The 25,778-nt window shown below is 43.3% G+C and overlaps 2 protein-coding genes and 3 non-coding genes across 6 annotated transcripts; 1 reads left to right on the top strand and 4 right to left on the bottom strand.

Moving 5' to 3' along the window:
* Positions 1-6,478: 6,478 nt before the first annotated feature.
* On the top strand, positions 6,479-18,910 carry RFC4 (replication factor C subunit 4). 2 transcript variants are annotated; one of them, XM_048954480.1, is made up of 10 exons: positions 6,479-6,774; positions 7,097-7,175; positions 10,975-11,054; positions 12,210-12,329; positions 12,576-12,719; positions 12,912-13,032; positions 14,073-14,198; positions 15,838-15,918; positions 17,283-17,399; positions 17,784-18,910. In XM_048954480.1, exons 1-10 carry the CDS (start codon positions 6,650-6,652, stop codon positions 17,877-17,879), a joined length of 1,089 nt encoding a protein of 362 aa, XP_048810437.1. In that variant the 5' UTR covers positions 6,479-6,649; the 3' UTR covers positions 17,880-18,910. The 2 variants fall into 2 exon arrangements, with proteins under 2 accessions (XP_048810437.1, XP_048810438.1); XM_048954481.1 differs by lacking the exons at positions 6,479-6,774; positions 7,097-7,175 and adding an exon at positions 7,254-7,376.
* On the bottom strand, positions 18,364-25,234 carry EIF4A2 (eukaryotic translation initiation factor 4A2). Its single transcript, XM_048954473.1, has 11 exons — positions 25,145-25,234; positions 24,301-24,346; positions 24,077-24,209; positions 23,676-23,815; positions 22,382-22,550; positions 22,181-22,290; positions 21,802-21,945; positions 21,316-21,453; positions 20,959-21,048; positions 20,642-20,721; positions 18,364-19,167 (listed from the first exon to the last, which is right to left on the bottom strand). The coding sequence occupies exons 1-11, from the start codon at positions 25,171-25,173 to the stop codon at positions 19,023-19,025; spliced, it is 1,224 nt and encodes a 407-aa protein (XP_048810430.1). The 5' UTR covers positions 25,174-25,234; the 3' UTR covers positions 18,364-19,022.
* Positions 21,122-21,249, bottom strand: LOC125697950 (small nucleolar RNA SNORA63). The gene has a single exon (XR_007379022.1). It is a non-coding gene; the product is annotated as a small nucleolar RNA SNORA63 (small nucleolar RNA).
* Positions 21,577-21,757, bottom strand: LOC125697902 (small nucleolar RNA SNORA81). Its single transcript, XR_007378977.1, has one exon. It is a non-coding gene; the product is annotated as a small nucleolar RNA SNORA81 (small nucleolar RNA).
* On the bottom strand, positions 23,893-23,962 carry LOC125697904 (small nucleolar RNA SNORD2). The gene has a single exon (XR_007378979.1). It is a non-coding gene; the product is annotated as a small nucleolar RNA SNORD2 (small nucleolar RNA).
* Positions 25,235-25,778: the final 544 nt, after the last annotated feature.

Here is a 25,778-nt window from a genome sequence, read left to right on the forward strand (position 1 = left end):
CACTGTGGGCACATCAGATCTTACAGCACAATTGCTGAGTCAGTCCTGGTGTTGCAGAAGGTTTTATCTACCTCTGTGATGGGAAAAATCAATAAGCAGGTGGCTTACCTACAAGGCAGCCCGAGTATTCTTGCTGTCACACTTGTTTCGGGTTGATTGACCAATTGTGCTGAAAGGTATATTCTGTATTTCTGTTGAGTTAGTTAAACAGCAAATCTGCCTTGAAAACAAGTGAAGAGGAGAATGACTTGAGTTAGCTACCCACTTGCCTTCATTCTGATATTAAAGCAAGAGCCACTTGTTCTGAGATCTTCTTTCTAGCAAAGCCCATCTGAGGAGTAAAGTTCATACTGTAGAGATGTTGACTAAGATTAAAAAGATTTCATCAACAAAGGAACAGATGCTATCATCAGGAAATAGTATAAGGGAAGCAGACTGCCACCCATCCATGAACTCTGGAGGAGTATAAAAGACCTGGGATGCTTTCACAGGATCATAGATTGCAGGTAGCAACACAGGACTAGAGAAGTCACGTTTCCAGACTCTTGACGTACTTCTGTTATTTCTTTTCTGCAGGCAGTGACACACTGTATAATCCCATTCATAAATGAATTAAACTCCACTGAAACGTGGTGTAGATGGTTTGCTCTCACTACTCCTACAGGAAGATTGTTTGAGAACATCAAGTATAGCTAGGAACCTTTGTTTCATTTCTAGCTAAATTTATTCTCAGCTATTTTAAGACCATATGCTCCTATACTAACATTGTTACTCATTACCAGTAACTGCAGACATTTGTACACTTGCTACTTCAAGATCATTTTTTCTCTTATTATTTGTTCTTCTGTATTTGTTTGTTTTCCAGTTGTCTGCTATGCTTTCAATAATTTTTGAACCTGCTGGTCAATTTCAGTCCAATTCAGGAGACAGAAACAAGTTCTTGCAGGTTCACTGAAAATGAGCTGGGCGTACAAAGCCCAAAAGGAGAAAAGGACTGAATAATTCCATTTGGTGGCCGTCTTACAGACTGGCTAGTAACGTGTACATACTAGACAGACAGCCATCACATAGCAGCCTACAATCAGCCACTGCTCCTTCCCCAGCTTATGCTGTGTGGTGGGTTATGTATGATTTAATCAGAGCTGAGGGTGCTATGCTATTACATCAATCATAATGAACTAAAGGGGGAAACTGGAGTTGTTTAGTGGGAAGGCCTGGGATGCAAGACACAGCCACAGGGTAGCACACTCCACTAGATTTACAGATCACAGAATGATTTCTTCACACTGGCAAGATCAGTGATACCTGCAAAAATGATACCTGCATTAAAGAAGGCTGCTGCTCATAGTGTGCCACTCCTAAATGGCAGATCCAGAGGGACTCATCCAATTCAGAAGTGCTGCAAAACCACTGGTAATCCACAGTTCAGGGCTCAAGTCGAGTGAGGGAGAAATAGAAACCCAGAATATAGGAATCTCAGAGAGAGGGAAATGAAAGCTGTCTGTCACTCAAGGAAAGGTTCAATTACACTGAAGCAACTCACTCCACCACTGTAATGGTAACCATTTCCAGAGCTCAGTGTACTTATGAAATTGGGCCAGTACTTCCACTACTGAAAATACAGCCTTCCACTCTGTAGCATAAAGTCCTTGCTGATATGTATGAGCTGGAGGCACAGAAGATGACAATTCACATTTCAGGCACCAGACAGCCTCACAAGAAAGCAGCACTGTGGCTGTACAAACACAGCAGTTCCACTAAAATGATGGCAATAGGAAAGAGCTTGATTTCTTCACAGAGTGACAGCCTGAGAAATCAATAGCCATTTATTAGATCCTGAATTGAACAGCTGAGGAAAAAAGCACTGTAAGCAATTTTAATAAACAGAAAATGACACACTGCAAACAAAAAGTATTTACAAGATCCTATGGCCTCAACAGATGGAAGGGGAAATTCTCACTGCAAAAAATCTAATCTTTCTTTTCATCTTGAATAACTGCACACCCCTTTCACGTATCACTAAAAGCCATGTAGCCCTCTGAGACTGAAGGGCTATTAAAAATGAGAGCTTAACCACCTTAGTTCTACTTTCCAAGCCACGCATAGGCCTTACAGGTTCACCCATCTCTTAAGTTTTTCAGCCAAATCCCCTTCCAGAACCACATCACTAATTTCTGATGTTCAGAATTTCTGATGTTCAGAACGCCCTTGAGGACTTGCTCATACCAGAAATAAAGGTAAACAGATAGAATAACAGAAAAGCTTAGAATTCCTTTCCCAACTTTCATTTTTGCAAGCAAGCTACTCTTGTATCATGACATTTTCTCCTTTAACTTTGGTCTATCTGATCCCCATATCAAAGGCCAGGGTTCTATTACTGGCTGGGAAGAACTGGAACACTGTTGGCACAGTCAGGTAAGGTAATTATGCTGTTACCACTTCCAACTGCTTATGGCAATGCTTCAGATGTGCAGTATAATTCAATTAGCAGAAGAAACTGGTAAATGAGTCAGATACTTCTTTGATGCATACCTACAAAGAAGGCACACTGTGTTTCTTTTCTGTAACAAATCATGCAGTAAAAGACAGCATCACCCAATTTTTCTTACTTTTGTTCTTTTTGAAACACTTCAGTGTTCTTGCTTAGCTTCTAAGATGGTCACATTGCTTGTGCTTCACTGACTTTTCTTGGCTTTTCACTGTCTTTTCAGTCAGCTCCTACGACCAATCTGCAGTTCTCTGCTAAAACTTGCATGCACACTTGTTCTCCCACACAGAGTTCACCCAGTAATGCCTGGGTCTCTGCCTTCACGCTTAACCTCTTGATGATACTCCTGCAAAGCCTGACCTGCTTTGCATCAGACGCTGTTTCATATTCAATGCTCTATTTCTTCACAAATCTATCTAGTTATTTTTTGAATCTATCTATAATTTTTGTAGGAACAAGATTTGCAATTTAAAAATGTATTAAAAGAAAAGAAGGCTCTGGGGTGACCTCATTGCAGCCTTTCAATACCTAAGGGAGCCTACAAACAGGAGGAGAATCAACTCTTTGAAAGGGTAGATAACAGCAGGACAAGGGGAAATGGTTTTTATGTTGAGGGAGCGAAGATTTAGGTTGGATGTCAGGGGGATGTTCTTTACAGAGAGAGTGGTGAGGTGCTGGAACAGCTGCCCAGAGAGGTTGTGGCTGCCCCGTCCCTGGAGGTGTTCAAGGCCAGATTGGATGGGGCCCTGGGCAGCCTGGTCTAGCATTAAATGGGGAGGTTGGTGGCCCTGCATGTGGCAGGGGGGTTGGAGATTCACGATCCTTGAGTTCCCTTCCATCCCTGGCCATTCTGTGAGTCTGTGATTCTGTGTTAAAAAAAAAAACAAAACAAAACAAAACCAAAACCTCTTTGGGTTTTAAGTCCAAAGACTTATAGTCAATTTCAGCCCTCTGGTTCCTCATCTTGAGAAGGAATCAAAAATTTCCTATTCACAGACTCCAACTTAGCCATGACTTTGTACATCATGATCATATCGCTCAGTCATTCTTTCTTGAACTGATCCAAATGTTGTCCTGGTTACTGTATCTTTATTAAAAAAAAAAATCCAAAAGCCAATTGAGATCTCTTGTTGTTATTGCCATCCGGCTTTGAACTTGCTTATGTAAGCTAGTCTGCCTGCTCTGTACTGCTTACATAATTTTGTCAGAAGTCTTTGAATGTTGAAAGTCAACAGATAAATGATGAAAGAAAATAAATATATTTATATTTTTAATTACTTATACTGCCTTGGTTTCTTTAAACACTTTCTAACATCTTTCCTTGTTCAAAACAAAACCTGAATTTTGGACAAAGCTGTTGGACAGTGATCCTGATTTTTAGGATCAGATTAATTGCTGAATTTTGTCTTATTATGTAGTTCATTTCAAGGAAACAGTTCTCTACTTTCAGTGTCATGAAAAAAAACCCAGCACTGGGTGAGTGTACACCTGCAAATGTCAGCAAAAGCAGACTAAGAAGGAAAGGGAACAGGCTTCCCATTTAGATCAGTCCAAGGTGCCAAAAAACCGCCCTGCAACCCAAATGCACATTCTTCACCTCCCCACCCACCCCACCACAAGTTCCTACTCCTACCTCCTGTTTGCTGACACAGTGGTGTAATGGAATGGATCGTCGCACTGAGCTGATGGATCTGCTTCAGCTGGAGGGGAAATGAGATGAAGTATTTGGAAGATAGCAGTGTTCAGGTGTGGTTGGATGACCTGGTTAGGATAAGAACAGAGAAGGTTGCTTGTGAACATTATTAGAAATGAGACATCTGCCACTGGGGCATTACAGTTTTTAAATACTAACACACTGCTAACACACTGGGTGTTTTATGCCTTTATAAATTAAAATAGTCTGAAATAGTTTTATTTATGAAGTAAATATGTTATAAATATACTTGAAAAGGAAAAGTGTCAATGCCACCTCAAATAAACCTCCCCCAAACTAATAACTGATCAGGTCTCTCTCTGGATTTCTGATTTAAAAAGTTTAGTCAAATTCCTCAAATATGTTTCTGTCACAACCCAAGAGGAAAAAAACCACAAATATTTGTAATGTTTTTCAGTAACTGTCTGGCACTTTTATGGACACACAGCCAATTATCTTAACGTGCTTTGGAGAACAAATTCATCATGTTCCAAATGATCAGGTTTTGAAGATAAACTAGTTCTCCTGTGCATTAGACTGTAGACATTTACCATGGACCACATTGAGAGACACTAATAGAAAAACTGTCTTTGCCATGGGAAAGCCTGGATAATAGCGTACAAGAGAACACTGTAAATATAAGTTTGGTCTGTTGGACCTTAAGATGGTAAATGAATGCAGAACTGAGCAAGCATAATATTCAGTCTTTGTATTTATTCACTGGAGGGAGAGAAAAACTGTGAGAGACAAAGAAACTGGAGCTTGAGTTCACTTATTTCTTTCTGGAATGTACTACTTTTACTAAGGTGATGAAATGAAGTGTTCTGTTAGGAAGAACATTCATGTTCTTCATGTTAATATATTCAGTCTAGCAGACAGGAGGTTCCTTCGATGGGCTGAACATGAGGCTCAGACAGAGGTGATAAAATGCTCAAATGCCAGGAATATTTGAAGTGGCCCTTTAAGGAGAGGGTAGAAGGGAGACCACAAAATAGAAGGAAGCTTCAAAATATAACAAAGCCTTATACAGCTTCAGGATGAATACTAATCAGTTATATCTGCTTATGCATCCTTACCATTTCCAAGTCACCGTTACTTGGCAGTATCAAATGTAACCAGAGTGAGAAAAAAGCAGCATTGCATTTTCATCAGGAACAGGGCAACTTCAGAAATTATGTGTATGGGCATCTCTTGCTGCCTAGGCATTTTCATGTTTCAATAATAGAACGCCAGATGAAAAGAAACAGCTTATTTAAAATTGCTCGAACACAGATTACAGGCTTGTCTTGCCAACGGAACGATGTATTTCCAGATCAGTTCTTTCCTGCACTCCTTTTCCAAAGACTGCTCATCTGTTGCCATAGAAACCCTTTCCAACTCACTCTTCCCTTTAGCACAGGTTCAGTTCTGGACGATCTCCTCTGCAGCTGCCTGGGCTGCTCTGGCCTTGCATTTGCTCAGGGGCAGCCAAAGGTTGGACTAAATGACTGAGGTTGGATTGACGCTTGATGGTTGGACTAGATGATCTTGCAGGTCGTTTCCAACCTTGCGATTCTATGAAAGGGAAAGCACAACAGCTGCAAGTATACAACGAGCAGTTGCAGGCAGCAGATTTCCTTTACTTTTTATGCAGGAAACTGCCACACAGTGGGAGGATACGATGTGGCTACTTGGTGCATGAAAACACGGGCGGGCACCACGACTGCTGGATCTGCGGGGATGCTTTGTAGTCCTGTAAAGGGGCCCGTCCCATCAACCACATCCTTCATTTTAAATCCTTGTTCTAATTCTGCTTTTGCTTTCATGGGAAGTAACGGAAAATGTAAAGATTCTCCTTTGGTTAACTGGTAACTTTGGCACATATAAGCCTCGCTTTGTACACGTGGGGGAGCTGCTCTCATAGCAGCGAGGGACGGCACAGGTCCGAGCAGCGGCTGCCCTGCAGCGCGATGCCAGCGGGGCAGGGCAGGCAGTGGGGCTTTCGGAGCTCCTCTTCAGAGCTCTCCCCTCAGGGCGCAGTTCAGCCGCCTCAGCTCCCGCATCCTGACAGGAAGGGCCCCTCCACCGCTTGCTTTCAGCGCTGCCCGGTTTTTCTCTTTCTTTGTTTTTAAATCTTTTTGTTGTTGTTGGAGAAACGGCATTTGCTAAGGTCAGCGAGAAGGAGGAGGCGCCAGCCGCCCATCTGGCCCCTGGTACCACCCCGAGGGGCGGTGCCAACATGGCGCTCCTCGCCCTCACCTCACGGTCCTCAGACAGCGGCGCAGTTGCTGCACTGCCGGTGGGCCCGCCCTCTCCGCCGAGTGAGGGCGCTGTGATTGGCTCTCAGCAGGCGGAAGTGGTCCCGCTTCGCCTTGAGTGGCGGCGGCTTGGCGGGAAGCTGTTGCGGGGCGCGCGCGGTGTTGGGATCGCGTGCGTCGTGATGCGCTGGGTTTAACGACCGCGCCGAGCTGAGGGGACGGCGAGGAGCCATGCAGGCCTTCCTCAAAGGCCCGTCCTCCATCAGCACCAAGCCTCCAGCCGCCAAGGAGAGGAGCGCGGCGGGGAGCAGCGGGGAAGGCAAGAGGCTCAAACCCGTCCCCTGGGTGGAGAAATAGTAAGGGCCTGCCGGGCTGGGGGCTGTGGGGCGGGTCGCGGCTGTAGGTGTCTCCGCTGGGAGACAGTTGCGCTCCAGAAATGAGCGCGGGGCGGTGTTCTATGTTCAGCACAGACGGCTGAACGTAAGCTGAGCTGTCGGGTCACCGCGGGGAGGCAGACCGGAGGCGTCTGGCTGAGTTCCTGTTGGGATTCTGGCCTCGGCTGCGAAATTTACTGTAGCTCTTTGGCATCGACGTCATCAGGAAGGGGAATGTTGTCTTTCTCAATTTCCATTCCCGCAGAAACTGGTAATAAACCGCATTTGATGTCTTTCTCTTTAGTCGCCCCAAAAACGTGGATGAGGTCGCTTTCCAGGATGAAGTTGTTGCTGTGCTGAAGAAGTCCTTGGAAGGCGCTGATGTGAGTGCTGCCGTAACGTCTGCCTGAGCACAGAACGTGTAGGCAGTGGTGGGGACTTCCCTTTTCCAGTTTGGCTATGGCTGATTCTCCAGGCTAACGAAGTGACTTCCAATGGCACGTGGTGAGCAGTGCGGTGTCTCTGCTGCTTCCAGCTCTCAGAGCACTGTGACACATTGGAATTTTTCTGAGAAATCTGAACTGGTAAACTTCCTGTTAATAATTTCAGTGCTGCAGAAGCTTTTGTTTTCTAGATGTTATTCAGCTGATGCTTCTGGCATTTATGACAAAGAGTGGAGGGGAAACTTTTCATCGAACAACTTAGATTGCCAGTTATTGCTAATCAGTTTGAGTGATTTACTAAGAAAAAGCTAAACATGTTTCTTGTTTTTGTGTTGTTTTTTTTTTTTTTTTTTTCCCACTCCTACTCCCCACGTGTGGAAAATCCCTTCCTTACATACATGTTGGCACTTCTTTAGCTCCATATTTCACCTAGAAGGGGTATTCTTGTGCTCCAAAAATGGCTCTGTTTCTGTGGACAGCCAATGCTAGCTGAACTGGTTGGTAAGGTTGTTCCAAAAAGAGCAGTTGTGATGTGGATATCTGCTCACTGAGAGCTATAAAAACTATGTCAGGCTTTTCAGAGAGTTATGGAGGAACCCTTTCACTTATTTGTACTCTGATGTGCAATGTGTATCCATAGTCTTTGGTGTTTGGAACTCTTACATTGAAACAATTCTCATTTTGATTAGCTTGAGACTGTTTATACCTGAAAATATTCATTTAATCAGAACATGCAGAAGCTGAAGTATTTTATATTTGAGTATGGGGGTTAAAATGGAGCTGGGATGACGGAATTGGGAAAGACTTGTGTAACTTATTTAGTCCATGTCTCCAGATTCAGATTATCCTAAGGACATGGCTATGACCTTACTGTGTAACGTTGTATCCTTGAAAATCTAGGTCTCAACAGCAACGCTGCTGTATTTTAGTATTTGTATAGTTGTAGAAATTAGTAAGGCATTGTTAATGGCTGAAGAGAACTGAGTTCTGTCATCTCTTCTATCTGGACACATCAGTCTTGCAGTGTTGCTTAGGTGATGGGTTGTCAAGTTCTATTTTGAGCAGCAGCTATTTAAAACCCTTTGCTTCTGGATCAGCCACGTATCTCCGTCATGAGCCTTGTGCACTTGTGCTGACTTTTTGCCTCCTGAGTTGAAAAAAGGCAAATTATAACTCCTTTCTATGGTGGCTACAGGCTCTGTATTTTACGATAGCTACCCAAGCTCAGCAAGCCATTTGAGAACAAAATTGTGAGTTGTTCAAATATTTGATGCTTTCAAAATTTAGATGGTTTTGATAATTCTTGAAAGAACTCATTCTGTCAAAAAGGCAGAAGTGTAATTTAAACTCTGAGTGGCTGACTCTTGTGTCAGGAGTTCTTACTGAATTTGGAGATCTGATGGGATCAAAGAAACAGCTGTGATGATGTGCTAAGCTTGTGTCATGTGCTTTATTTAAACCTTACTGTTGCAAATGGAAAGTCGTCCTCTGTTGAATTGCTTTTAAGTATTTGTAGGCCCTGGTTTTGTAGTTGCTAAGTAGGGCAGGATTTCTAAAACTGCAGTATATCTCAGTCTAGAATAGCAAGCATCTCTCTTGTTATAAACTGGAAAGATCAGAGTCCAGGTGGTTTTGAGCTAGAGACATTGATTTCTGTTTTTGTTGCTGCTTTTTTTTCAGAGAAACTGACATATGTTATGGTGTTCTTTAATTTTCAATTACTAGATTATATTTTACTGATAGAGAACCTAGAAAAGTAAGAGTAGGGCTGTAATTTTGGTTTACATCCTCACCTGTGAAACTTGTAGACAGGTATTTGAGGCTTCTCCTGCTTGTGGCAATTCCCTTGAGCAGGCGGTGCCTGCAGGTATCCTGCCTTCCCCAGCGGGCCTGGAGCAATGGTTAAACCAGCTCAGGTTACAGTCTGTTAAAATTAGAGCCACAGAAGTTGCATGAAGGATGAGGCTGTGCTGGTTGACAAAGCAGTGTAAATACTGATGATAACCTCAGTGAGAAATGAGCATAAAAGGGGTTGAGCCCAAAGCAGTACTAGCAGCATGGATTTCACAAACTCAGAAACACTGGTTCCTGTTAAAGCTTTTAAGCAGCTAATGCTTGTTTTGAGAATTAGTGTGAATTAGCGAAGAGCCATGGAATCGTGAATCTTGAAAACACAACTCCACAAAATGTCTGCTTGTGCAGTGTGCTGACTAACATGGCTGGGGTGAATTTTCTGTTGTCGTTTAGGAAGCATTTCCTCTCCATGGAGATTTCTTAAAACTATATATAGGGAGACAATGATGCTGTGGGGCTTAATTAGACTTGAAAAACCCTGTGTTTGTCTTGAGTACTGTTTAGTTTTCATTAGCCAGGGAACCAAGCAACAAACGATTGGCAGAAAGAGCAGGGAAAGCTCAATGTGCTTTTTATAATAAAATGATGAAATTCTGCCATCCGTACTTTTCCAGCACATACACAGTTATGTTTGTTCTGTCTTACCTTAGTTTTTAAAATGAAATGCGTGTTGCATAAGAGGTCTGTCTGCTTCATTTTCTGACTGTGGATCATACATCCCTGCATTTCACTCTGCTCTTTAGATGTCTTTGGCTTTTCTGCTCTGATTCTGTCTGCATTGCTTGCTATATTCAGCATAAAATTCTTTAACTTCAGTTGAATCTTTAGAAATAGAACATGAACCAAAAATAAGTCAGGCAGGAGAGGTTTATATTATTGCTGTTCTAAGAATGTGGAACTGGAACATCTACTGTCAAAAGCAGTTGTTTTAAAACACAACGTGATAGTTTATTTGAAGGACTACTTGCAGAGATGCCTAGCTCCAGTGCTGCTTGATTTCATCCAAAATTAAATCATGGCTAACTTACAGACTTTGGTTTTTGCCGGCTTTGTTCTCTCCCTGTTGCTCTGATACATCTATGGGGTCAGTGGATACTTACTCTCCTTTTCCTGGGCAACTCTTAAAAATAAATAAAGGAATTTCTCGTAAAATAAATCCTTCATTCCTTTAATAACATTTTCCAGTTAGAAATTGTCTATGGTTTCCCAGGTAATGTCTTGTTAGCCTTGTGTTAGTTTTACTAATTGTCCATTTGTATGAAAACGTGCATCCTAGGAGCTCTGTGTTACAGTGGTGAGGAGTACAGGAACAGCCCTGTGACAGACAAATGAGGTCAGCTTTTGTTTTATTTCCAGCTTGTGAATTCCAGACATCCAGCAGACATCTGGTGATAAGGAAGTTTTATGTGTTGTGCTCCTAGGTATTATCCTATAAATATTATTGTGGTCTTCCCTGTGCTTCTTTCATCTTCCCATGTCAGTGTGCTTCTTTAGTGCATTCCCGTTTCTCATCCTAATGTCATTAGTGAAAATATTTGAAAGATCTGTTAAGTTAATCTCTTTGAGAAATGACACAGGTTTCTTCCTTTGAAAAATCTTTGGATTCTTTGGGTATTTGCCAATGCTATGCATTCCAGCCAGTTCTTGCAAGCATCTGTGTGATGTTGCCACCAAATAGCTTGTCTGTGTAGTCTTAAAAAGAACAACTGTTTATTTTCCTTCAGAGCACTGCTTGCAAACACCTAAAAGTGAGAGTCTTTGTATTGTTCAGCAGAAGTAGGTAGTTTCTGTCAGGTGCTCAGATTCTCAGTAGATTTTCCTGTTTTGTTTGCTTGTTTGTGTTTGGTTTTTGTTTTGTTTTTTTAAACATGCCTTACTGTTCCAGCTTCCCAATCTGCTGTTCTATGGCCCGCCTGGAACTGGAAAGACCTCCACTATTTTAGCAGCTGCCCGAGAACTCTTTGGGTAAGCTAGAATTGTGTTGCATTGGTATAAGCAACAATCACATGTCTTCTAATTGTGTGTCTCTGGTTGTTGCCTCTTCTTATGTCACTTCTGGAAACTTTCTCATATATTCTTACTCAAGAATGACTTCGTGTTCTGCTTCAGTTCTAACATCAGCTGTCTCTCTCAACCCGGTTAACTCATGCTTACCATCATGGCCAGCAATACATACTTGAGTTTAACAGCCATGGTAACCCTGTGTACCTTTAACCAAGTGTTCATTAGCAGAAAAGAGTATGAAAAGAGATGGTTTGCATGTGCTGTGCTGAACTTTGTAGAAGAACTCCAGTTTTGACAATTTATTCAGTAAGCTGTTAGCTAAACACATCTTCCTTCACAAAATGTCTGTATCTCAGTCTTTCTGCTGCATGCATTGAGTTATGGCAGGAAGTAATCCTGGGGCTCAGGCCAACTTTCAGCATGTTATAGCTCTTGTGAACTCTGCGTACTTTCACTGAGAGAATTATAACATGTTTTGAGAAGTGTTTCAGCCTGATCAATAAGCAAAAAATGCACAAGAATGCTTGTTGGTATAATGGAATCTAATGCTGATTATGGTGGCTCTTTCCCCTCTGTCTTCAGTGTTTGAGAGGATAAATTCTAGACAACTCTTCATTATGTGATCATCTGAATTCCCAGAACTCAAAATCCCCTGTATTCAGTTTTATTTATTTTAAATCAGAGGTGCAGCTGTATGGTAGTGCTGCTAAATTCTGGTGTTTACTGTTCTGGTAGTATTGCAGTGCAGACCACCTCCAGTGACCAGACCTGGAGATTTAACTGTTTCTTCCACACTGCTCACAGCATATAAGTAGGACACACAGTACAGTGCTCTGTGGTTATCAAGACAGCTTCCATTGCTTTTTCCTGGGTAACTGTTGTAATTTTATGCTTCATTGTTTTTGGCAGCCTGGGAGTCAATTTTAAGAACACCTAATTGAGATTCATACAAGGCGTGAATGATTTCATCTTTATTGTGCTGTACCAAAGTAGGTTATAAAGTAATACTAGCAGAAACAATATCTGGTTCCAAAGGGCTGGAAGGATTGTTGGTATTCTTTGTCACACACTGTTACAAGCAATAACAGCTAACGTGCTGCAATAAAAATGTTACAGGCCTGAACTATTCCGACAAAGAGTCCTGGAGTTGAACGCCTCTGATGAGCGTGGGATACAGGTGATCCGCGAGAAAGTGAAGGCTTTTGCTCAGCTCACGGCGTCTGGAAGCCGAGCAGAGTAAGTGCTGAACCTGAGCTGGCTCTGTTTGGTGGACTTTCCTGCTTAGGACAAATCTCATGATTGTTTTTATTCAGGTGAGCTTCATAATTCTCACCCTGCTCTGAAGTGAGCACTGCAGTCGAGCTCGCAGTGCGTGCAGTACTCTGCTAAGCTTTGACTTGATGGAACTTCACATAAAATATGACTTACTGATATTTTAACTTGACTGTGTGTCTCCTGGATAACAGATTTCTTATCTTTCAGTGGTGAAGTTTGTCCTCCTTTTAAGATTGTGATCCTGGATGAAGCAGACTCTATGACCTCAGCAGCCCAGGCAGCCTTAAGACGCACAATGGAAAAAGAATCTAAAACAACACGTTTTTGCCTTATTTGTAACTACATCAGCAGGTGTGGAAGGAATTTGTTGCTTATTTGAACTTGTTACTCTTCTTCCTACTCAGTACTTCTTTTTTTTTGCTTTGCTTAGGTTTCAACTTATATATTATTTTATAGTGTTATGCTTTGTTTCTGTTTGCCTCTGTAGCTTCATCTACATGAATGTGACCAAGTAATCATTTGGCAAGCATTTTTCTTTTTCAGAATAATCGAACCTTTAACATCTCGATGCTCCAAATTCCGTTTCAAACCTTTGTCAGACGAAATCCAGCAACAGAGGCTATTGGGTGTTTCTGAGAAGGAAAATGTGAAAATCACTAGTGAGGTGATTACTGAGTAACATTATTGTTTAATCCGGTGCATAACTGCATTGCAGCACAAGGACCTGAGCCAGCACAGCTTTCCAGACTTCTCAATTGTACTAAATATCATGTTGAAAATAATTTGGATGTTATTCTCACCACACAGATGGGGGTGGAATTTTCAAGGTCGTCTTAAAATCAAACTGTCTACCAGAGTAGATTAGGGGAAAAACTGTTGGGCTTTTTGCTCTATACTGAGTATAACTTACTGAACTTAAATCCATACTTCATTCTGAAATATCCAGCATGTGTTTGCAGTGCTTACAGCTGTATAATTTGTGGTGTACCCAGCGCTTACGCTTTCTGGATTATGCTTGCAGCTACTCAAGATTTGTTAATCACAATGAGATTTTAAGACTGGCAAACACAGGTAGTGGCAAAAGAAATGTTCTGCTAGGTTATGTTTGTTCATTTGTGTTGTTCAAATCTGGTACTTCAGTTCTATTTCTACCTCTTTATACGGGCTGAAGTGCTAGCTGTAATTTACTCCACTGTGTATCACTTTGCCCCTTCTGAATATGTTGCTTCACAAAAGCCACATGAGTAATACAAGTTGCCACAGTTAAAATACAAACACAAGTGTGGGTAAAGCAATGGATCATTGTGTTACTGTGCACTGCTGTCCTGAGTTTCATTTCAGTTACAAGACAAGTAACTTGGGAAAGGCTTGGTGACATTTGCGGCATAAAATCCTGGTTGTGAGATCATCTCTCTGCATTAGGTCTGCAGCAGCATTTATATTAGCAGATAGGTCTGGTCTGGTATTAAACAGGGAGGTTGGAGGCCCTGCATGTGGCAGGGGGTAGGAGATTTGTGATCCCTGAGGTCCCTTCCAACCCTGGCCATTCTGTGATAGGTTGCACTGTAACTTGTGTATTGAGGCTGTCTGTGACCATCTGCTTCAAGTTTGTCTGATGTTCTAAAGTCAATTTGTTGAGGAAGTCTACTGTATCTTAATTAACAGTGAAAATATAACTTGGCATTTTCTCACGTGATCTTTCAGGCAATATCTTACCTTGTTAAAGTGTCAGATGGGGACTTAAGAAAAGCCATTACTTACCTTCAAAGTGCCACTCGCTTGATGGGTGGGAAGGAGATCACAGAGAAGACTGTTACTGAAATTGCTGGGGTAAGCTTTGTTTTACAGCTTCTCCTGTAGTAAGTCTGATATTGTTTGTGTACGAAGTATTCTTCCTATCTCTGCCTTTGGTCAAAGTTCCATTAAGACAATGGTTTTATGTATATTAGCTTTGTCAGTAGGGTTCTGATACAAAGTCCCTCAGGATTTAAAGGGCTGCCTGGTTCTACACAATTATTATAATGCAAGTTAATACCAACTTCTGTATGTAAAGGGAAAATGTAAAACATGCTTAATTTGAACTTGAAGTATTCTCTCTGTGAATGCAAAATATATTGCCTTGTGTAGGACAGTAGGCTGGAATGTCTTAGTACATGTGGGTTTTTTTGTCTGTGTGAGTATGTAGGTTGTCACTGGATGGTTTGGAAATACCATGGAGGAATGTCTTTCAGTAGCAACGTGCTTTCAACTTGATGTCCACAGCAGGAGTGTTTCTCAGGGTATCTGTGCAAATTGGCTTTTTACAGAAACAGCAGAGATTTCATCCAGAGTGATATAGATAATATTGACAGGGGGAGCAGAATTCTGGGAGAAAATAGCTTTTAAAAAGCTGATGTGAAGATGTTTCTATGGCAACGAAACACCCCTAAAGCAAGAAATGTAAGATTAGGACTTGAAAAACTGAAAAAGTGAATTGGCTTTAATGATGGACACCATTCCTTTGAAGGTGTCACTGTAGTGACTGATTGTGGAGGCTGAGAGGAATGGAATGGGAACAGGCAGTGGCTACTGTGTGTGTTTCATAGAACAGTTGTGGCTTTTCTTTTACATTTTCAGTGAACAGTTCACACACAGCATCTGGCTGTATGAAAAGAGCTGGAGTTCACTTACAGGTAAATGTAAGTCATCATTTCTAAGAAGCCTTTTTAGCCTTCTAAGAGTTATGAGGCTTCTTAGAAAGAAAACATAATAGGAAGGAGAAGCATAAAATTCCATTTGACAGCTTATTGAATAGTACTTAGTTCAGCAGAAGGAACACAACTCTGCATCTCCATAAAGACTTTCAAGTTTTTGGTCATACAGGCCTTTCACATGGTGAGGTAATCTTAGGACAGAAAACAAATAAAGAAGCTTTGAAAGCAGACATTCAGCTGACAGGAATGATGATGTGTAGAGGGGAGAATGTCATCAGTACTGCCTGCTCTGAGATAAATAATGGCATCTGTCAACTTTTCTCTTCCAATTTATTGACTGATCTTTTTCTAGGGGCTTTTTTTTTTTTTTTTAATATTGTCCCTATTGCATCATTGGAGAGAAAATTGATTTGCTGTGTTCCTTTGGTGCAGTACGGTACAGAAAGCATTGCCTGATAAATGAAGTCTTGCATTTAGTGCCCCAAATAAATGATTGTTTTGATTTGAAAAATGGCTTTGACAATTCTCTACCTTTATGTAGTTCTTAATATCCCCAACATAGAACAAATAGTAAAGGTGAGCTCTCAGTTGTTTATTTAAAAAAAAAAAAAGTTATCTAGTCTGTCTCAGCAACTTGAGAGTGGTGTGGTGAGTAGAAGAACAAAGTGGTCTCCTTTATGGACAGTTCATGTTTGCTGCTGTAAACATCAGCTTCAGTCCTGGCTGAATTCTGAGTGCACCCAGTTGAAAGTAAGAAATGTAACTTCTTGTTGCAGGTCATCCCAAGAGAAACAATAGATGGACTGCTATCTGCCTGTTGGAGTGGTTCATTTGAGAAACTGGAAACAGCAGCAAAGGTAGAGTCCCTAAGTGCTCCAGCCTGCGTATCTTTCTAGGTCACTGCCCGGTGAATCCATTGCTATGGCTCTGCTGCTGAGAGCCACGTGGCATCACATCAGTCAGGAGGGGTGTTTCAAGAAGCACGGCTTTCACCTGATAGTATGCTGAGCTCTCCCTGCTGAGGAAGTTGTGAAAGCAGCAAAACAAGATTCCCTACCAGTTAACTGTCCTTTTCCTGAACTAAACTGATGGCATGTAGAGCTGTTAGACAAGGTCAGGCACAGCAGGAATTCATAGTGAGATGCTTAGCTCAGAGCTTTAGAATTGCATCTTCAGTGGACAGGAGTAGTCTCTGAACTACTCACCTACATAGCAACACAGAGGCTGTGTTAGATGAGAAGTATCCAAATAAAGCTGTAATAAGCCTTAGGTCTTAAAATAATTCATGTTAATCTTACAGTACAGTAAGTTTGTCTTACCAACTGCAGTGACTTAAAATAGATCTTGCTGGAGAAGGCACAGGCTGCTGGTTTAGGGGGGTGGATTTATTTTCTTTAATACAAGCAGAAGTTCTACTCTGAAGAATGTGAAGTTCCTAATATCATGAGTTCGAGTTTCGATGGTGATGAACTGGATCTTGAATCTAGGAGGAATCCCTGTGAAGCTGAGTGTCCTGTACCATTCCCTGCAACAGTGGGGGCTTTGCTTCAATATCAGCACTTGGTGAACAACTGACACAATTTGAGTGCGTGCTTTTATAAAGCATGGTACTCTGTGTTTTGTACCAGATTGCACTTTTCTATTTTCCTAGACTTCTGTCTGCTTAAATGGCTTAATGGATACTCTTCTCACTATTTACTGCCACATGGCACTACTGGTTTAACAACAACAAAATGGTATCTTCAGTAGCCATAGTTTTTAATTTAAAAGCTTCTGGCCTTACAGTTCTCTATATGTCTGAGGTTACTCACTACCAGATGAAGAAAATAAATCAAAATTGGCTGCACTTCAAAATGCGAAGGCTGTGAAACTCTGTCACATGGTGCTGTGGATGCTGAGCTTTCCTAATTTTAGAGAGAGTTTGGACAGGTTCCTCAGAGGTTGCTCAGAGTGCCTCCAGCTAACAAAATCCTTGATGTGAGTTGTCTGAACCTGGGACAGCGTTTAGGTGAACATTGCACTATGCCTGCTGGGCTCCTTGCTGCTACTTTGGGTGACTGTGAGGCAGGATGCTGGGCTGCACGTAAACTGACTTGTCCTGCACAACATCAAGTTCCACAATAGGTTCCAGTAGTGTCTTCTGGTTCACACAGTTCCTCAGATTGGCCATTTTCCTGTGTTTACTGCTTAATTATTTCCATTTTCTTCTACCCTTACACAGAATCTTATAAACGAGGGCTATGCTGTTGCTCAGCTCATAAGCCAGCTTCATGATCTTGTTGTTGAGAGCGAAGACTTCAGTGACAAGCAGAAATCAATCATTGTCGAGAAGCTTGCAGTAAGTTGGTAGTTTCTCTTTTTAGGGGAAAGAAGTTGTTAGTCCACAGTGCTTAATTTCTCCTTTTTTTTTCTCATGTATTTAGCTCTGATTTATACTTTCCAGTAATTCCTTGTGTAAAGCAGGTAGAGCTGATTAACCCCCGTCAGTTGCAGTGTGAATGGTGCATCTCCCTTACTATTTATGAACTGTGAAGTCTTGGCCTTGAGAAAGCATGTTTTTCCTGGTGTGGGCTGAGAGGGACAGAATGGGTGAGCACTGGAGAAGTTGGAGCCAAACAATTAACCAGTTGCCAACTTAGCCAGGTTGCTCTCCCTTGTAAATAGGGGACAGCTGGCTCGTAACAGTTTGTAAAGGGTTTTAACCTCTCACTTCTGATTGCAGGAAGTGGACAAATGCTTGGCAGATGGTGCTGATGAGTACTTGCAGTTGATAAGTCTGTGTGCCCTTGTGATGCAGCAGCTAACACGAAACACCTAGCTCCTCCAGCAGCAGTTGCCTTGGTGGTTGTAGGATCTGCCTACTTTTGTATTGCTTTTACAATAAAGTAACTGCTCAGTATGGTTTGATTAAAAGAAATGGGAGAGTGACTTTATTAGCTTAATGGAGTGTGGGGCCTTTGGAAAGAGGATTAAAGAAGGAAGCACTTCAGCCACTGGAGCATTTTTTACCAGAGCCTGTGACATTAAATGTAGCAGGAAGCACTTTACAGTAAACAGATTTGATGGGGTGAGTGAAAAAAAGTACACCAGGTCTCATTTCAGTTACAAGTGAATTTTAAAGGCTGTTAGCATTTGCTGTAGCCTTAAATCCATGCTTTCTTTCACAATGCACTACCCACACCTGACCCTGTTCTCAACTGCATGCAGTATGAGAAATAGAGGTTGAGCTCCCCCAGGAAGTGACAGAGCTGCTCACCCATTAGTGAGGCCCAACCATCTTGCAAGAAGACTTACACTGCAAGTGAATATAGAAGTATTTTATTGAACATTCAAACTTCATTAAGACATGTGCAATATGGCAAATTTTACTGGGTTTAACCCTAACTAAGACAATAGTATGATTGCTTGCTTGCTGGGGCTTAGCAACAGGGTCCAGATCACACTTACCACTAATTAAATACTTTATTGAATAAATACATATCAAACAAAAATGCATTTTAATGCTCTTATAAAAGTTTTGAGATTTTGAAAGGCCTTTCCAATTCAATCTGAAGGGTAAGTACATACAATAAAGGAAGGTAGGCTAGTTTAACATAATTGGCTGATTTTATACAGCACTTATATCTTTTAGTCCATAAGTAAATTATTAAATGATAAAGAACATCTAATACAACCACTTCTATGGAACTAGGAAATAAATTTCTAATAAAGAAAAAATTTACAGACCCCATGACTTTCCACCCAACCCCAACAGTCTAACCCTAAAGTGGATAAAGCCAACGGCTTCCCCCACAAGAGCTCACGACAAAAAGTCGCTTCGCTTATCAAAAATCTGTATTTCTGATCCGTTATGAGCATTGAGACAAGATTCAATATATCCCCGAAGAAAGAAGCACAATGCAAGTGAATCGCCTATTCAGCAACAGCGAGCACTGCATTCAAACCATCTCCTCTCCAGGGATTAAATGAGATCAGCCACATTCATTGGCATCTCCTCCACTGTAGTATTGTAGAATGTCTCAATATCACGCAGAATCCTCTTGTCCTCTTCAGTGACAAAGTTTATAGCCACACCCTTCCTGCCAAAGCGACCTCCTCGGCCAATCCTGCACACAACAGAGAAGGCATTTACGCACAGGTTAACTGCTCCGTTCACTTGAAACACTTTAAAAATGAAGAGATCCATTCATTAACTCCTGTTTTTATCTGCCAGTGGCCAGTGTGTGCTGTGCTTACTGGACTAGCTGCTGACCGTCACCTTGGTTAGGAAAAACTAGCAGTTAGTGCCAACAGTATAGCAGTGTCCATCCTATGGAGAGTAGTGGAGCAGAAAAGGTTACGCTTTTGGCTGCAAAGTAAGATCTTCACGTAATGGTCGGTACTGCAGTACAATGCTGACCTCCTTCTCCCTCCTCCCCTCTTTGAGGAATTAGAAGCCCACACCACATGCATCCAGTCTCAAGCACATGGAGTACAGAGATGCTCATCTTTCAAAAATCACAACTTCTTAGGTTCATCCAATAGCATGGAACAGCACAGTCAATTTTGACATTGATGGTTTCCAGTGGGAAAACTTAGGGTTGTTATGAAGACAAAAATGTAAGCTCACTGTTCTAGGAGTCTACGTCACAGTTAATTTAGTTACACCCACCATCAGTTCTACCTTCCTGTGGACTGCCCAGCACAGCACCTCGTCAAAAAGGGCTACACACAGCAATGGCTCACAGAACTTAGGGAATAATCATGACAAAAGAAATATAAATACCGACTCGCTCTTTATTCAAACTGTGCCGCTTACGAATCCACGTCCTAAATTACGTCAACGCCGTTTCTGAGCACCATCTTGTGTCATCAACTGCTGCTATCGACTCCTGTATTTTTTTACATCAAGTAATAAAGCACAGTTTACTTAATTTAGGGACAGTCACTGAAGCAGTTAAACTAAACCTAGGGAAACAAAACTCAAATTGCTACCAGAAGACACACACCACACAGGAGAGAATACCACTGCAGAAGGAGCCACCAAGAGCAAACAAGGCACACAAAACACGAACACAATTAGTCCTCCAGGAGTGAAGACAGATTTAAACCACTAGGTTTGCTACCATTAATGTCTAGTGACTGAGCAGCAGCAGTAAAGCAAGTGAGGATTAGCTAGGACCTAGGATCCAGCTAACAACCTTGCTGGCAAGATGCTGTGCCAATAATGGCACTGTCATCGTCTGCTACAACCTGGAACACGGGGGCAGTTCACACACCTCAACAGCACATGGATCAGCCACTGCTGAACTCAGCATATTTCTAAGTTTTCCCACTGCTTTTTAAAAATTGACTTAAGAGCTCTGCTCCTCCCTCATCTCAGGACTGTGTGCAAATCAGGGCTTTTTCAAGCATAAAAAAGCCAATGCATTTACTTCCTGCTAGTTTTTTTTTTTGCTTTGTTTGCAGTTATTGTATGCATGGATGGGTAACACTCAGTGACAAAAGACTAACAGAAGAGCAGGTGAGGATCTGTGCCAAGTTCTGTGCAGAACATGGCATTCAGTGTAATGCACAAACTAGAGGACAGAGCAAACTAACCTGTGAATGTAATTTTCACGATTGGTCGGCAGGTCATAATTTATAACCAAAGAAACTTGCTGCACATCAATGCCACGAGCCTGGAAAACAAAACAGGACCTTTAATGCAAGTCACAATCTTCAGATTACATTACTTACCACTTGCTTTTGTTGACTACATTGTTAGTGACGAACTACAACTGTGTAGTCCATAGTGGAGCATAGTCTTTTCTCTTCCAAGAAGCTCCAGTAGTTCAGGCTACAAGAACCTTCACTGTATTATGAAGCTTTTGGCACCACATTGAAACAAAAACATGCTCACGTGAGGTAACACTCACCAGCAAGTCAGTAGTGATCAAGACACGGCTTGATCCCGATCTGAACTCTCTCATGATAACATCCCGCTCCTTCTGGTCCATGTCACCATGCTGCAGTTAAGAACGTGACAATTACTATGGGAATTCCAGTACTGCAGACCAGAATACCTTCAGAAGTAAGAGGATGTATGAAGCCCAGCGTCCCTACCTGCTGTGGGAACTAAGCAGGTAGGGATAGAAGGAAACATTTTTCTTTAAGCAGGGGGAACGATAATACAGCACTGCACAGCTATATCATAACTTATCCTGCTTTTGTTAGCGTTGCTTTTCAGTATGTACCTGGCATTTCTGAAGTTGAGTGAGAGGAACAATTCTTACCAGAGCTGAGACTGTGAAGTCCCTGGCATGCATTTTTTCTGTAAGCCAGTCCACTTTTCTTCTTGTATTCAGAAAGATAACGGCCTGAGTAATGGTCAGTGTCTCATACAAATCGCAGAGAGTATCCAGCTTCCACTCCTGAACACACAGCAGAAACAGAAATAAAAACTCTAAAGCCATGATCAATAAACGTACCCTACTGCACACCTATAATTAACGTGACCTGGAAAAAACTAGAACAATACACAAAGTTCCTGCAGCAACTGTTGCACCAGATCTTCAGACACAGGACAACGGACATTAAGAAAGAGGTCCACCCCAGTCATTTTCAATCCAGTGCATCATTTTTCTTCTTCTTGCGTGTACTCTACTAGCATTATTACAGAAACCAAAGCTCAGCCTCAGTTTCTGTAATTTTAGCACAGTGCTTTAACAAGAAGGTAACATTCCTGAACTCTTCCAACAAGAAGCGTAACTGACACCAACCTCTCTTTCAACATTAATGTAGAATTGCTTGATACCCTCCAGAGTCAGTTCTTCCTTCTTCACTAGAATACGTATGGGCTCTCTCATGAACTTTTTGGTCACTTCCAACACATCCATTGGCATTGTAGCTGACAGCAGCACAACCTAGAAAGCATTGCTCTGTGTTAGCACACACCAAAGACATGACATTTCTGCTCTGTCACTCTGTTCAGGAAAACTGGAACCATTAACAACATCAGTGACTGCATTGCCACGTTTATGTCAGAGCACAGACCTGACCTTCTCTGAGGTCAAGGCAGACAGGAAAGCAACTGAGCAGTTATCAGGTACACCTGTAACCAAATCTGCAACCATCAATTCCACCATGTAAGATTCTTACCTGAATGTTAGTGCTTAGTTTCTGGAAGATCTCGTAGATTTGATCCTTAAATCCTCGGCTCAACATTTCATCAGCTTCATCCAGAACAAACATTTTGATCCATTTGGGTGCTATCAACAGAAAGAAAACACTTTGTGAAGTTTCAGGAACATACAATACTTCATTACTGAGTGCTCAGAGAAAAATCCAATCTGTACTTACAAAGGTAGCGTCTGTTCAACATATCAAACACACGGCCTGGAGTTCCAACCACAATGTGTGGAGCTTCAGCCTGAAGTTTCTGCATTTCATTGCGAACATTTGTGCCACCAATGCAAGCATGGCATGTTGCTCCCATGTAATCTCCAAGGGCCAGAATTACCTTTTGAATCTGGAAATAAAACCCTTCTGTGAGTAGCAGCTACTGGCACATTCAGTGCTACATCATTGCTGCTTATGGACTGGGAAGGATTACGTGGCTCTACAGACTACAGTGAAGATCTGCCTCTCATTTTGCCCTTCTGCTCATTATTTAGGTGTTCATTAGAAACTTCAAGTCAGAGGGACAGTTGTGAAGTTACTTTTCACTCTCACTAGTCTTAACTACCTAATGGCAATTCCCAACTACCAGTTAAGTAGAAAAGCAAGGCCTCAAAAAAGAGCTGTTAACATTTGCACATAAAGCTCTTGCAGAAAGCTCTTATGAAAGTGCCCTGCCATCTATGCCAGGCTTTCAAAGCTGCCTCATCTCAACAGTGCCTTCAGACTAAAAAACACAAGACTGAACCTTCATTCAGAGACTCTTCCTCCAGATATTTTTCTCAAGATTTCTTCTCTGTCTCATCTCATACATTTAGTTTTACCTTCAAAAAGAATCTTTACCACAGCACTGGCATCTTGGTATATACTAGTTTTAAAAGCAGAGCAATTTTTATGCAATTGATTTTCTACTCTATTCTGAGCTCTGGTCATCTTAACCTTAAAAAGCCAGCATTACTAGGTTACGTTAATGATAAAAGTTACGTATCCTTTAAGCTCTGTTCAAGCACTCCCACTTACTAAAACAGAACATCAAGCCCTGAGGGTGATGTGGACATGCAGTGTAACAGTAAGAAAACATCACAGCATTACAAAAACAATGAAGTGACCACATGTGCACTGCAGTTTTCATGTTGCACAACTGCACGCAAGTTTCAGAACACTATTTTGGTTCCACTCAGAACACCATACTTGAGTAACACTTTTTTTTTTTTTTTGCTGAAGATGCTCCCTTAGAACTGTGTACAGCAGAGCAGCTGCTTCCTGCAGTCCTGCCCCAGCACACCCTCCAAATGCAGCACAACTCTTCAAGCAGTCAGAGAACTTGTGGGACAGAAGCCAGTTCATTTCCCCCATTACTCAACACAAAAAGGGTTCTGAATGGATATGAGTTACAGCCCCTTAAGTCTCACAGTTGTGAAACCTGAAACCTATGCAACACACAAGCAGCTTTTTTTTTAAACTACACTATCAATACCTGTTGAGCCAGTTCTCTGGTAGGGGCCAATACTAGTGCTTGGGTCTCCTTGAGATCAATCTCCAACTGCTGCAGGATGGAAATAGCAAATGTGGCTGTCTTGCCAGTACCTGACTGAGCTTGAGCAATCACATCATACCCTAAAAAAAGTAGGATACACGTTTACTGTTCCCACACTGGTCATTCACGTTTAGTTTCATTTCATTCCCTTTGAAATAAGTGATCAGCATTACAAGTTCTCTCCATTTCAGGTCAGCCCCGAAAGATGGTGTACCATCACATCACTTGTTCCACAGAGATTAAAAACATGTACAAATGCAGAGATAAAATGAGCGTTATATTCACTTTACATTTTCTTAATCAATGCGTTACTATTGACAGTAAAGGAATTGCTCCCCTACCTTTGATGCATGGAATAATAGCTCTCTGCTGAATAGCTGAAGGCTTTTCAAAACCATAAGCATAAATGCCCCTTAGAAGGGATTCCTTTAAATTCATATCATCAAAATTGTCGACAATCTCATTCCAATTGCTCTGCAATGAAGAAAAACAAACAAGTTTTGACCGAGTTACTCCATCCACAGCCCAGCTCCATGCATCGGGGCGGTTCGGGGACTGCGCTCACCTCAATGACACCATCGGGCTCCATTCCCTCGGGGCCGCCATGGTCTCTGCGGGAGAACAACACCGGCGTTAGCGACGGGCCGTGACGGATCGGCCCAGCAGGTGCTCTGGTTCCGTGCCAGCCGGCCGCCCCGACGCTCTGCCCAAACCCTCGGCCCATCGGACGGACGCCGCGCAGCCCCCGGCCTCCGCCTCCCCTTCCCCCTCCCTCCCCGGTCACCTGCTGCAGGCGGCGGGGAAATGGCGGCCGCTGCGCAGTGCGAGATCCGCCGCAGCGCCGGGCGTCAGCGCGGGAGAGGGGGGAGGAAGGGGGGGGGGGGGGGGGGGGCGGGGGGAGCGGGAGCCGCCGGCCGCGCCGCGTTTCTCCCACCCGTCCGCGTCAGCAAGTCTCGCGAGAGCTCCACCCCTGGGATTGCGCAAATCGGGCACCGAGGGCGGCGAGCGAGGAAGGCGCCGGCACAGCGCCCCGAACATGGCCGCGTCTTCCGCCCAGCCCTCGGAGCCGGAGCGATCGTAGGGAAAGGGGGAAATCGGTGGAGAAAAATAAAAAAGGGGAAATAAAAGCCCGCCAACAAAAACGTTTTATCTCTCTGTTTTATCGCACAGCGCGCAGGGATGGATCAGATCTAAAAACAGCCCTTTTTCAGAGATGGGGGGTTGTAAAGATAGGCAGTACGAACGAGAACCCCGAGGGAAGGGGCTAAAGGGCCGAACGCTGTGGGGACGCGGGATGGAAACGTCTGGAAGCGGGAGGGGCCGGAGGCGCGGGGCCGGGCAGCGCGTTCTGCCGCATCCCGCCCGCTCCGCGCGGAGAAGGGGCCCGGGGCCTCCGCGCCGCGCCATACCTGCTATAATCCGCGGAGCCGCCTGACATGTTCCGATGACCAGCGCTGTCCTCAACTGAAAAGGCAAAGCTTCCGCGGCGGCCGCCTTTTATACCCGCCCGCTGCCGGACTCGTTTCGCTCCGCTCTGCGCATGGATATACGCCTCACACCGCGGCGAAAAAACGCGAATTCCCGCCGATTGAGGCCCCTCCGCCAGCGATCCCTTCCCGCCCGCTCCGTGAGGCGCTCTCGGCGGGTGTTTCTCGGCCCCCGGGGGTCGCGAGGGCAGTGGAGCCTCGGACTACTTTTTCCTCCCCTCGGAGCGCGGAAGGATATTGCACCAGTGGCGGCGTGATGGAAACGCGCTCCTTCCTCTCGCCCCCCCTCCCGCTCCGCACGGGGTTTCCCACCCCGGCCCTGCTGCAGCGCGGGGGAGGGGAGCGCGGGGCGCCGCGCTGAGGGGTCGGTGTGCGACATGTGTGCGTCGTGCAGGCAGAGCGCGTCGGTTGTTTTTGAAGCTTTCCGTGTGTAGTCCGGGGATGGCAGGGCAGAGCGGCTCCCTCGAGTATCGCAGGGCTCGCCCCCCACTCCCCACACACAGAAGTGCCGGCGCCGTGCAGGACGGCTTCCCCGTGTCAGCTCGCGGTGAGGGCG

Source organism: Lagopus muta, chromosome 9 (genome assembly GCF_023343835.1).
Source record: "Lagopus muta isolate bLagMut1 chromosome 9, bLagMut1 primary, whole genome shotgun sequence".
NCBI lineage: Eukaryota > Metazoa > Chordata > Aves > Galliformes > Phasianidae > Lagopus > Lagopus muta.

Bases quoted from the DNA above. Each gene is read 5' to 3' on its own strand.
- RFC4 (XM_048954480.1), top strand. From the start codon at position 6,650: ATGCAGGCCTTCCTCAAAGGCCCGTCCTCCATCAGCACCAAGCCTCCA. The intron at 6,775-7,096 runs GTAAGGGCCTGC...CTTTCTCTTTAG, and splicing joins GTCCCCTGGGTGGAGAAATA to TCGCCCCAAAAACGTGGATG. The intron at 15,919-17,282 runs GTAGAGTCCCTA...ACCCTTACACAG, and splicing joins AACTGGAAACAGCAGCAAAG to AATCTTATAAACGAGGGCTA.
- EIF4A2 (XM_048954473.1), bottom strand. From the start codon at position 25,173: ATGTCAGGCGGCTCCGCGGATTATAGCAG. The intron at 23,816-24,076 runs GTAGGGGAGCAA...TACTTTTTTTAG, and splicing joins TATTATTCCATGCATCAAAG to GGTATGATGTGATTGCTCAA. The intron at 22,551-23,675 runs GTATTGATAGTG...TTTTATTTCCAG, and splicing joins CCAGAGAACTGGCTCAACAG to ATTCAAAAGGTAATTCTGGC.